Source organism: Ostrea edulis, chromosome 1 (genome assembly GCF_947568905.1).
Source record: "Ostrea edulis chromosome 1, xbOstEdul1.1, whole genome shotgun sequence".
NCBI classification, from domain to species: domain Eukaryota; kingdom Metazoa; phylum Mollusca; class Bivalvia; order Ostreida; family Ostreidae; genus Ostrea; species Ostrea edulis.
Window position 1 is genome coordinate 47,297,588 of NC_079164.1, and position 13,590 is coordinate 47,311,177.

General features: G+C 35.4%; 1 protein-coding gene across 2 annotated transcripts in view; it reads right to left on the reverse strand.

The window, feature by feature from the left end:
- Positions 1-10,301: 10,301 nt before the first annotated feature.
- Positions 10,302-13,590, reverse strand: part of LOC125652295 (uncharacterized) — a 29,626-nt gene continuing 26,337 nt past the window's right edge. Inside the window, exons 10-11 of one of the 2 annotated variants that reach the window (XM_048881372.2) lie at positions 13,367-13,482; positions 10,302-12,869 (exon numbers count right to left, since the gene is read on the reverse strand). In XM_048881372.2, coding sequence (XP_048737329.1) covers positions 12,837-12,869; positions 13,367-13,482 — 149 coding nt within the window. In that variant the 3' untranslated portion in view covers positions 10,302-12,836. Of the gene's footprint in view, positions 13,483-13,590 lie in introns of both variants that reach the window. The other variant, XM_056152553.1, reaches the window with a different exon arrangement.

Consider the following 13,590-nt stretch of genomic DNA (forward strand, 5'->3'; position numbering starts at 1 on the left):
AATACATATATATTATTACTACAGTAACTTGATCCGAAGACTTGGATCGCGTCGAGTTGAGAGGTGCGGATCATCAGATCACACTAGACGAGAAGCGTCGAGTTTGATCTGATGATCCGCGCCTGTCAACGAGACGTGATCCAACTCTTCGGATCAAGTTACTGTAGTAATGATAAATTTATTATGTACCCCCTATGCATTTTAAATCCACATTTATATGATACTAAATGTAATCCAAATTATCAAAAACACTTGACATACAGTGAAATTATGTTTTGTCTACGCAGTTTTGTTTTGTGATGCGGTCAATATTTTCCACAAATAACGTTGCGGTAATGCATTGTGACGTCATTGTGACGGCATCAGTTTCAGAGGATACTGATACGGAATCGGAAAACCATAGTGTGGTGATCCGGAAAACCGGATCACACGCTGTGAAATCCACAGTATCAAAGAACGATACATTGATGGGTATATAATAAATAAAATTAGCTTACATAAATTTGGTCTGTATGAAATTACGTTGATTTTATGTGACCACTGACTTAGTGGAAATAAGTACCGCATGTATATATTAAAAAAGGTTTACAGTATGTAAATCTGAATGGAATCATTGCATTGTATTTTTATAAACTATATTTGCCTTCAATAAACCTGTTTGACGTGCAGGTCAAACTGCTTCATTCAGAAGAGGGGCTTTCGGCTATTATTTACAGTAGAATGATACAACAATTCTTGGTGATTTCGAGACCTGGCTTGGATTTCTCGAAAGAAAAATCTTAAACTTATTTTTGAGTTTTCTTTTATTTAACAAATATAATCAAAACTATCTGGCATTTATTAAAAGTGTATTCATTTCCATGTAGCCAGTCTTTAGATAAGGGTATGGCATTTTCATATATGAATATATTTGACAAGCAGTACAAGTCCGAAAAATTAACAGACTATTATAAACTTGACAAGTATGTTTAGAATGACCCTATGTGTTTGTGAAACAATATACATGGATTGTGGCCAAGATGAACAGCAAAATTGGCCTTGATATCTGCTCTTGGTCAGTAAAATATTTTGACCTTTCAGTTCATAAGTATAAAGTTTCTGTCTTTAGAAGTTCGAAAGTGATAACCAGGGACAAAGTTGTGGACAGAAAAAAAGATTGACAGGCCAAAATTACAGGGACATAAAAAATGGAATTGGCCCTTGTGAAAAGCAGTGAAACATTTTTTTGTTAAAAAGTTCAGAATGATAGGACATTTTAAAGATATACTTTCCATAGACAAGAGGTTTATGAGTTTAAACAGTATGGAGCGCCAAATTAACATAAACTCAAATAATTAAAGATATCTTCAATTATTTGAAGATATCATCAATTCATTTGATGCATGCAACAATTTAATTAAAGATCTCTTCAAATAATTAATGATATCTTCAATTCTGAATTATTGCATTAATTAAATTGATGATAGCATTAATTCTTCAGCTGAATTGATGCACGCTTTAATTGAATTAATGATCTCTTCAAATTAATTAATGATATCAACAATTGAATTGATGCGCGCTACAATTGAATTGAAGAGAGCAATAATTGATATAATGCATGCATTAAATCAATTGATGAGAGCAATAATCGAATTGATGCGCGCATTAATTCATTTGATGAGAGCAATAATTGATTTAATGTTCGCATTAATTCAATTATTGCTCTCTTCAATTGAATTAATGATATCTTTAATTAATTTGAAAAGAGCAATAATTCTTTTAGAGAGAGCAACTATATGATTAAAGATATCTTCAATTCAACATATCCACAATTGAATTAACGATCTCTTTAATTGAATTGTTGCTCTCTTTAAAAGAATTGATGCGTGCATTAATTCCTTATACAAAAGCATTGTAAATAATTAAAGATATTTTCAATTGAATTAAAGAGATCATCAAATTATTTATACCAAGGTCTACATTAATTATTGAGAGCAAAATTTCTACGAAATTGATGCTCTCATCAATTGAATTGAAGAGAGCAATAATTGAATTAATGCATGCATCAAATCTATTATTGCTCTCATTGAATTGAAGTGCGCATGAATTCATTTGATGAGAGCAATAATGATATAATGCGTTCATTCAATTAAAGAGAGCAATAATTGATATGATATCTTCAAATAATTGAAGATATCTTCAATTATTTGAGTTTATGTTAATTTGGTGCTCCATGAAACAGTTATTATAGAGTGAGCTTGTCTCATCGCCTTTTGTCTGTCATCTGTCTATAAACATTTCGCATTTTCATCCTCTTCTCCAGAACCACTGGGTCAATTTCAATCAAACTTGGCACAAATGATCCCTGGGTGAAGGTAATTTAAGTTTGTTCATATGAATTTAAGGGGCATGCCCATTCTAAAGGGGGAGGTAATCACAAAAAAGACAAAAATAGGTTGGGGTAATTTAACAAGAGGCCCACAGGCCTTATCGGTCACCTGAATACTAGTGAAAAACTACCACTACTTCCATGGGTTATGAAATCTAGAAAGAATTTCCTGTTTTGAATATCTAAGCTAAATTCTAATGTTCAGCAACAGCATAAAACAAGATGTGTTCTTAAAACTTCACTGCCCTCAAAAGTGCATACACTGATGAAAGACTTTAAATAATAGGTGTATTAACATTAAAACATCAAAATATATGACTAATTTGGACTCATCCTAAAGTCCTGGGTTGTAAAATTCACCATTTTTTGTATAACCTTTTTTGCTATTCCTACATGTAAGTATGCATTTAGATTGTATACAGTATCAGCAAACTTACATGCACAAAATTACTATATAAAGTTTGGCCCCACCCTGGGGTCAAAACCCTTACTCTGGGGAAAATGAAATTTACAATTTTGGTAAAAGACTACCTGCTCTAACTATTTAGTTTCAATTTAGTATCGAAAGCACTAAAGAAAATGTTATTTAAATGTTTTACACATAAACACTATATAACAAGTTTGGCCCCACCCTGGGGTCAGAACCCCTACCCCAGGGATCATGAAATTTACAATTTTGGTAGAGGCCTTCCTGCTCTACATCACTATGCATTTAGTTTTTCTTGCATATGTGTGGTTCTTGAGATGAAGATTTTTGAAAATTGGTCATTTTGGGGCAGTTTTTGCCCTGTCCCTAAGGCCCCAGGGGTGCAGGAATCGTGAAATTTACAATTTATGTTCCCTTTGTTCCAAATATGTTTCATACCAAATTTGAAAAGAATTGGAATGATAGTTATCAAGAAGAAGTTAAAAATGCCTATTGTTCACACATTTAATAACTGACCATTTTGGCCCCACCCTGATACCAAACTAGGTTTTTTGAAGTCCGACCTTTGTCGAATATGGGCGCTACAGCAAAAAGTTGTTACTAAAAATAGAGTTCAACTTGAAAAAGGTAAATGAGATTATCTTTTGTGGTTAAATTTATTCTATGTTTTAATCATTTTGATAATTATACCCCCCGCAACAAGTTGTGGGGGGGTATACTGGAATCAGGTTGTCCGACTGTCCGTCTGTAGACGCAATGGTTTCCGGGCTCTAAAGCATTATCCTTTCCACCTACCATCACCATATCATATATATGGACTACCCATGGGATGAAGATGTTCCCTATCGATTTTGGGGTCAAAAGTCAAGCGCACTGGACATCGAAGTAGCAATATGGTTTCCGGGCTCTAAAGCATTATCCTTTCCACCTACCATCACCATATCATATATATGGACTACCCATGGGATGAAGATGTTCCCTATTGATTTTGGGGTCAAAAGGTCAAGGTCAAGCGCACTGGACATCGAAGTAGCAATTTGGTTTCCGGGCTCTAAAGCGTTATCCTTTCCACCTACAGTCACCATATCATACATATGGACTACCCATGGGATGAAGATGTTCCCTATCAATTTTGGGGTCAAAAGGTCAAAGGTCAAGCGCACTGGACATCGAAGTAGCAATATGGTTCGGTTTGTCATGCCATTTGTTTTTTACACTCAGAAAAGAGGTAGTTTATACCTATTACCAACACCCTTTGGGAGATTGGGGTAAGTGGGGGGTATTCTTAGTGAGCATTGCTCACAGTACCTCTTGTTTACTTTACAATTCTGCCTCCTTCAACACTAAGGCCATAACAAATCATAACAGTCCTCCAGATAACTACCACCAAATAAATCCCTACCTAAATTATTTACTCTAAATAATGCAACCCGGCCAATTGAGTCTTTGACTCATTTTTGAAAATTGGGCAGTTTTTGCCCCGCCCCTAGGGACCCAGGGGTGCTGGAGTCCTGAAATTTACAATTTATGTCCCCCTTGTTCCAATGATGCTTCATATCAAATTTGAAAAGAATCGGACTGGTAGTTATTAAGAAGAAGATAAAAATGTTCAATTGCAATACTAAAAATCTTTCTCAAGAACCACTGGGCCAGAAAAGTTGAAATTTACATTAAAGCTTCCTAACATAGAGTAGATTCAAGTTTGTTCATATCATGGTCCCAGGGGATAGGTTGGGGCCACAATAGGGGATCAAATTTATATTTGAAAATCTTTAGAAACATTGGTCCAGAAAAGTTGAAATTTATATAAAAGCTTTCTGACATAGTGTAAATTCAAATTTGTTCAAATCATGGTCTCCAGTGGTAGGGTGGGACCATTATAAGGGATCAAAATTTTACATGTTGATATATAGGGAAAATATTTAGAAAATCTTTGCTGCCAGAACCACTGGACCAGAAAAGTTTACATTTACATGAATGCTCCCTGACATAGAGTAGACTAATTAAGTTTGTTCAAATCACGATTCCTGGGGATGGGATGGGGCCACAATAGGGGTTTTAGTGTTACATGCCGATTTATAGAGAAAATCTTTTTTAAAAATTCTCAATAACTACTGGGCAAGAAGTGCATGATGGAATTTACATGAAAGCTCCCTGACATAAAGTAGATTCAAGTTTCTTCAAATCATTGTCCTTGGGGGTAGGGTGGGACACATTAGGGGATATGGAAGTAAATTAGGTAGAGCAGATTCAAGTTTGTTCAAATTGTGGCCCCCTGAAGTAGGGTGCCCAGTGAGACTACAAAAGGGATTCAAACTTTTACATGGGAATTTATAGAAAAAAATCTTTCAAAATCTTCATCTCAACAACAGCAGGGCTATCATATTAGTCATGGTGATATGCAAGTATCTTCAGGTAGTTCAAATTCAAGTTTGTTTAATTCTGAGGGTAGGACGATAGCTAGGGGATCAAATTTTTGGTACTCTACTGGAAATTAATTTGAACTAATTCTTTTCAAGAGTAACAGGGCCATACTAAACAAGATCCGAGGCCCATGGGCCTTAACGATCACCGGAGTATCATATCCCATATTAATATGGAGTCTTTTGTGTACATGTATATTATCTTTCAAAATATATGCATACAATTCCTTCAGAAGAAGGAAAAATTGAAGTTTGAAGCATATAAATAATTTTTATCCCCCCCCCCCCCCCCTGCCAAGTCAAAACCTGATCCATGGGCTGTGAATTTCACAATTTAAGAAGAGGACGTACATCGGAACCTGCATGCATTTAGTTTATCTCCCATAATTGCGAAAGTAGATAAGAAAAATCAGTATATGCACCCAGGGGTGCATGAGCCGAGTTGCATGGGATACATTGTAAAGTCCGGAATGATGTGGCATATTCATAATTGTGAAGAACTAATTTTTAAACTTTTCGAGTTACTGTCCAGAAACCATATTTGTCTGAAGTTTTCAATCTATATTCGGTCACTGTGACTTTGACCTTTGTTCTCCAAAATCAATAGGGGCCTTGCTTTGCTGGTATCCAACAATATATCCAAGTATCATTTGATTCGGATTTAAACTTTTGGAGTTATCATCCGGAAACCAAATTTTTCTGAAATTTTCATTCTATTTTCGGTCACTGTGACCTTGACCTTTGACCTTTTTTTCTCCAAAATCAATAGGGGTCTTCCTTACCTGGCACCCAACAATATATCAAAGTTTCATTTGATTAGATTGTAAACTTTTCGAGTTATCATCCGGAAACCAATTGTTGACGCCCGCCCACCCGCATCACCAAACCAATAGCCGAGTTCAACTTCGTTGCAACTTGGCTAAAAATAATAAGAGTTGTATACATTTTCATCTGTGACCATGCACATAGGCCCTGCCTAAGGGCTTTCGATCCCTGACCCAGGAACCATAAATTTCTCAATTTAGGTAGAGAGCTTCATGGGCATCATATGCATTTAGTTCTTTTCAAATATAGATGGGATTTTCACTATAGGGCCTCAATCCCTGACCCAAGCACCATGATTTTTTCAATATAGGTAGAGAACTTCATCGACATCATATGGGGCCAAGTAAAATTAATTAGTAGATTATCATTCAAACTTCACAAAAAAATGGGGCGGGTGGGAGGATTTTATTTTTTATTTTTCGCCATGGTATTCTTGACCTCGAAAATGCCTTCTCTCATCTTCATAAATCATAATTACATGTGTATTTGGGTTTCTAAAAGGCAAAGTGAAACAAAGTACGTTTACGATACCGGACCGGACATAAAAATATCCGGAAATCGTAATTTTGAAAAATAAACAAAATCGGGGCGGGGCGATTTTCGAGGGGCGGCGGGAATGATAATCTACTAATTAATTTTACTTGGCCTAGTCATGCATTTAATTTTTTTTCAAATATCTATGGAAGTATAGAGAAGAAGATTTTCTAGTAAGATTTAATACAATTTTTCAGTACTACATGCATGGCCATATGGTGGATCATGTCCAAAGGCTTCAACCCCTGACCCAGGGACAATGAATTTCACGGTTAAGAAAGCTTCATGGACATCGTAGTCATGCATTTAGTTTTTCTCAAATATAGATGGGAGTAGAGAAGATTTTGTAAGATTTAGTACATTTTAACTATATGGCCATATTGGCCCCACCCTAGGGCTTCAACTCCAGACCCAGGAACTATGTATTTCACAATTTAGGTAGAGAGCTTCATGGACATCATATTCATGCATTTATCTTCTCAAATTTATATGGAAGTAGAGAAGACGATTTTTCTAAGTCCCATGGGGATTCGGGTTAGAATAGGTCCTCAGTACCCCTTTGCTTGTCGTAAGAGGCGACAAAATGGGGTGGTCCTTTGGATGAGACCGCAAAAACCGATGCCCCGTGTCGCATCAAGTGTGGCACGATAAAGATCCCTCCCTGCTCAATGGCCATAAGCACCGAGCATAGGCCTAAATTTTGCAGCCCTTCACCGGCAGTGGTGACATCTCCATATGAGTGAAATATTCTCGAGAGGGACGTAAAACAATATCTAATCAATCAATCTAAGATGTATTTCATTTTCACTATATGGTCATATTGGCTGTGCCCAAGGGCCTCAAGCCCTGACCCAGGAGCTATCGCTAGAGAGCTATATGGACCTCATAATAATAGTTTTTCTCAAATATTTGGAGTAGAGAAGGTTTTATATATGTTCAATATATGGTCATATTGGCCCTGCCCTAGGGCCTGACCCAATTAAGAGCCATAAATTTCACAATTGTGACAGAGGGCTTCATGAACATCATAACCATGCAATTAACCATGCATTTAGTTTTTCTCCCACGTCTGTTGGAGTAGAGAAGAAGATTCTGAAAATATGGACTTTTGAGCTTTTCTGATCAGCTGTTGTCTGTACTTTTGAGCTTTTCTGATCACCTGTTGTCTGTCTGTCCATCTGTAAACAATTTACGTTTTCGACTTCTCCAGAACCATTGGGCCAATTTCAACCAAACTTGCCAGAAAGCATCCATAGGTAAAGGGCTTTTAAGTTTGTTCAAATGATTAAGGGCCGCCATGCTCTCTTCAAAGGGGATATAATCACAAAATGCAAAAATAGGGTGAGGTTCTCAAGAACCACTGGGTCAGAAGAGATGAACCAAAATTTACATGAAAGCCTCTTGACATAGTGTAGATTCAAGTTTGTTAATTAAAACCATGACCCCCAGAGGTACGGTGGGGCCACAATAGGGGATAAAAGTTTTACATGCGAATATATTGGTAAAATCTTTGAAAATCTTCTCAAGAACCACTGGGCCAGGAAAGTGCAAATTTACATGAAATTTTTCTGACATAGTGCAGATTCAAGTTTGATAAAATCATGGACCTCGGGGGTAGGATGGGACCATAATAGGGGATCAAAATTTTACATAGAAATATATATAAGGAAAATCTTCTCAAAAACCACTGGGCCAGAAAAGTTTATATTTACATGAAAGCTTCCTGACATAGTGCAGATTCGAAGTTGTTAAAACCATGGTCCCTTGGGGTAAGTTGGGGCCACAATAGGGGATCAAAGGTTTACATTGGAATATATATAGGGAAAATTAAAAAAAAAAATCTTTTTCTCAAGAATTGTTGGGCCAGAGAAGTTTACATCGGAATAAAGTTTTGCATGCAAATACGTAGGGTAAGAATATATAATTGTTGATGCACGATGACTTACAAAGACCAACGACAATAGGTCACCTGAGTGACCCAAGTGACCTAATAATGTCCCCCAAGTTGTGTGGATTCAATTTTTTTAATGTGACTTTTAAGAAAAAATTACCTTTTAGATATCCCTTGAATTAATTGTATTATACATTCTTTATAGCAAGGCCTTTCATGTGATGCAATGATGAGTGACCTTGACATCTTACCTACTTTTAATAAAAATTTGATCTATTCAATATGTCCTGAATTATTTAAGAAAGAATTTTTCAGATTTTGTATATAGATTTCTTATGGCAAGACATTTCATATGACCTTGACCTTGGAGTTTGACCTACTTTTAAGGAAACATAACCTATTACATTATATTATTTTGTAGGAGTTATGAGATTGATCACTATTCGTTATCTTTCATACCTCTGGAACTATTTAAGATAGAGTTTTCATATTTTGTATATATAGAGTCTTTATAGCAATTTTTTAGACCTCGTGACACAATGGTGTTTGATCTTTTGACCTTGGAGTTTGACCTACACAGTTATAGCTAAAATGATTATTCTTATTATTTCTTGTGCCTAAAAATGTCTACAGTCGTTCTCTATAACCTGTTTATGAAAGTATTAGATATCCAAGGATATGATGGGCCAATTAATGCAGAAATATTTGTGTTTTCAGATTGAAAGGGGGTCAAGGTACATTTTGGGCACATCAAATGGGGTGGGGTCTAACATGGAACTCTATGGCAGTATGGCGAAAAATTATATCCAAAACTCAACAGATATAACTTGACAAATTCATGTATGATATATAGTCCTCGACATGGGTGTTCGGAAATGAGAAGAGAATGAGTGGGTCTACATGCTAGTATCAAGGTAGTCAGACTCCAGTGGCCATGAACAGTATAACTTTAGAAATGGGACTAATAACAACATGGATCCTCAGAAATGATGAGGATGATAGGACCTACAAACTAGTATCAAGGTCATTTGACTTCAATGACTTTGCCCTCTGACCATGGAACATAAAACTGGTAATACTTCAAAACCAAAAAAACCAAGTCTGATAGAGACATGGAATCTTCAGAAATGATGAAAGGATGGTGGCATCTACAAATTAGTATCAAGGTCAAGTGACTCCAGTGACCTTGAACATTAGAACTGGTATATCTTTAGAACCAGAAATGATATAGATAGGAGATTTTTGGTTGCAGTAGCTGAGTGGTAGAGTGTTCACTTTGTGACTGTGAGGTCATGAGTTGAAAGCCTGCATGTGCCAAGACGTAAAGATAGGTAGCGATTACTCTTTCACTAAATGATCAGCATTTAGAAGCAAGAATCCCGGGTCTTTCGCATATACCTTAGAAATGGAGGTCCTGTGTTGTAGCAGGCATTGGTATGTCAAAAACCCTATAGCACCAAGCATAGGTCTAAAGTGGCAATATACCTACAGCTGATGACATCTCAATGAGTGAAAAATTCTCCAAGGGACATTAAACACACAACCACCCACCAAAACCTCATGTCCTCAACTTGTATTCATGTAGAAGAAATCTTAAATATTTCATGGATGCAAATCATAGTTTTGCTTTTAAACTGTAATTAAAAACCTTGAGTGTCAGAACGTGAAATTGGCATCGCATGAATGTGTTACAAGTCCTTGAACTTTCATATCATTGGAAAAATACTCTTATATAATCAGTCCGAGTTTTATTCCTTTATTAGGGACAAACATAGGCCCCCTAGACAAAACCATGAAATTGCAACTCCTTTCTGAAGAAAACTGAAAAAAAAATTAAATTTAATTCTTTATTGTGTCAATGAAAATATATGTAAAGGATGTATACAAACAAACCAACAAAGTATCAACGCAATGTATCCATACAAAACAGTGTACATACAAGAAAACAGAACATTTTGATTCAGAACAAAGCAATGAAATTGCACATAATGCTAATGGTATGAAAACTTGAATTTATGACAATTATTTCACAATGGAATATCTTATAACACCCAAGATTACTATCAAATCTTACATTATGCTTATCATATAAAATATACATATCTAGCACATACATTGGATATATATATACATGTATATTTCCGTAGTAAGTTGATATTTTTTCTCGCTTGCTCCGTAGCCTCAACCTATCTAAGGCCTATGTTTAAAAAAAACTGCATCTGATGATGACCCATTTCCAAAAATTATGGTATATGTATGTATTTTTCTTCAGGGTACAACTGCCCTTACAGGCAAATTGTGCGAGTCATGTGGTCACTTACAACATGCATTATTAGAGTAGGAGGATGAGGTGGAAATACTTAACATTCAGTATACTGGGTGTCTACGTAACCATAGACAGCTGTAGGTTTGTATATCTGTGCTGAACACTTATTGTACATATACATGTATAACAAATATATTCTGTAAGTACATGTAAGTTTGTGTAGACTTTGTGCCTGTAATCCGTATCAATTTGAAAAAATAAATTAACTAAACATTAAATAAAATTTCTGAACACAAAACACCCCACACATTTGACAAGCACTTTGATTTCATTATGATGCAAACTTAAAATAAACTCGGTTGTGAACATATAATCCTATCACAGTTAAAAAATTGCCCTCGCACTCATCTATCTATTATCTTCATTTACTTTCCTGGTTATACAAGCTTAAATACATGTAGGTAAAAGCACACAAACTGCATTCACATCAAAAACAGCCAACTATCTTCTAGTAAGGTGTCCAATAAAAAAAACTTTGCAAAATATACCACTAAAAGATAAGGAATGTAATAATATCCCCAATATCTAGATAAAAAATTTGATTTAAACATCACGATTTAACATGGTCTTTCCGATAATAATTCAAGACAAATATAACACTTTTCTTAACTTATAAAACACCCTAGTATTATCCTGTAAGAAGTTGTGAAACATAAAACTTGAACCCTTTACTATTGAAATGCAATCATAAACATAGATTATACCATTCAGAAAACCCATTAAATTTTATTCTGGAAGTCCCTTTTTGCTTGACACATGTATTATGACAAAATTTCAGACGAATACAAGTACACGCTATCTAAGGAATATATTTATACGACTTTTAAATTTAAGCTCCAGCTACACTTTGATAACAATGGCACAAATATACTTTCTGAAAAGTTGTCTTTTACTAACAGAAAATTATATCTAATCATTCTTATCATGATCAAATTTCAATTAACACATAATTAAAGAACGTTTCTCTACTAGTATCATCACTGTACATAAGACTGTACTTGTATGTTTCTGTAGAGTGACTTTCCACTGCTCTACCGTGTGTTCGTATATTCCAGTTCTATATATCAAAGACCAATCAAATACAACCTTACAAATTCTCTACCAATGCATCATGTCTATTTACATATCACATATGTATTTTATTGCTCAGGCAATGGATCTACGAATCTGATTATGGAAAATGAATGAACAAATGTGCTCCTATATTATATAACACACCGGTTGTATATCAATGTGAGATTCTAAACATCTAAAACCCAACAAATCATCAACTATAATCAATGAAAGCTCTAAAAAAATCAGCAACTGTTTTATATATCACAATAAGCACTTGTGCACAGCAAAAAGCATATGATGTAAACATGAAAGTAATATCAGACACTTATACATGTATAGCAAAACGTTTTTCATCTGCAAATCTTCATTACATGAAGTGCATACACAACGTATGTCATAACCCATTAGATAAAAACAAAAGCACTTTTACATGACAACAAGGAACCTGAAATGTATAGACATGATTTGGCAAGTCATGAATATTTATTAAAAACACCAATGTGAGAATGCAGAACACTACATTCAGTTTATCTGTGTCTTTATTCTGCACCAGTAGATTTGCTGCACTTCATATTATCCCCAGTTTTGTTTCTAGATTCATTGCCGACACATTTCAACATACAGAAGCAGGACTTCTCAGATACCATTTAGTTTGTTAGTAAATGTAGATGTTCATTTTACTGCACACCAGGGAACAATAGTTTAATTCCATAAAACTCCGAAACTCTCCACTCAAAATGGCTGTTAAGAGTTGTGAAATTAAAATACTTCAAATATCATATTCAAACATTGCAGAAAATGTGACAAACAGTTTATGCATAGAATACACGATTATTCAAATGGCATAGGGGACTAGCAATATGATTATCTGAAATATTAAGGTCCAAGCCATGTAGTAGCATCGGCCTTCGATGTAACATGTGGCCTGATCGGCAGTAATATGCTTGTGTCCACTTTGCTTCTCTTTTTTCATCAGTTTTCAACAATCATGAACAATATCCCGACTCTACTCCACCACTCTAAAAGAAACAAAATCTCTTGTCACAAAACAAAAATGAACACGTTTTTTTTTTTTATTTACTTGTCTCAAGTCTGATGTGTTAATTCCTATCTGAGTCTGTGTTAATTCCTTTCTGAGTCTGTGTTAATTCCTATCTGAGTCTGTGTTAATTCCTTTCTGAGTCTGTGCTAATTCCTATCTGAGTCCGTGCTAATTCCTATCCGAGTCTGTGTTAATTCCTATCTGAATCTGTGACATGTTAATTCCTATCTGAGTCTGATATGTTAATTCCTATCTGAGTCTGTTTATGTGTTAATGCCTATCTGAGTCTGATGATGCTTTAATTAAGTCTGATAATGAGTTTATTCCTACTGCACCTGAGCTTGATGATGTGTTAAATTTCAAATGATATGTTTATTGACACTGGTTACAGTATTTCATTCAGTATCTTTAAAATGCCACAAGAACTGTGAAGTACACGTCATCATTATCACACACAACCCAGCCTCGACTGACCTGTTGAACAACTGCATGGTCCAGTGCATGATGTTGTAAATTCTCATGCCTCCTCTCTAGTGAAGCTCTTGCCCGATCTAGTCCCCCTTTAATCAGCGGAGGCACCTGCTGTATTTCTGTCAATATTACAACATAATTCATAAAAGCAACAGCCATTCAACATCCACCAATGCTTTCATAGGTAACTTATAATCAATGTGTTCACAGAAGCTACAAATGGTGAG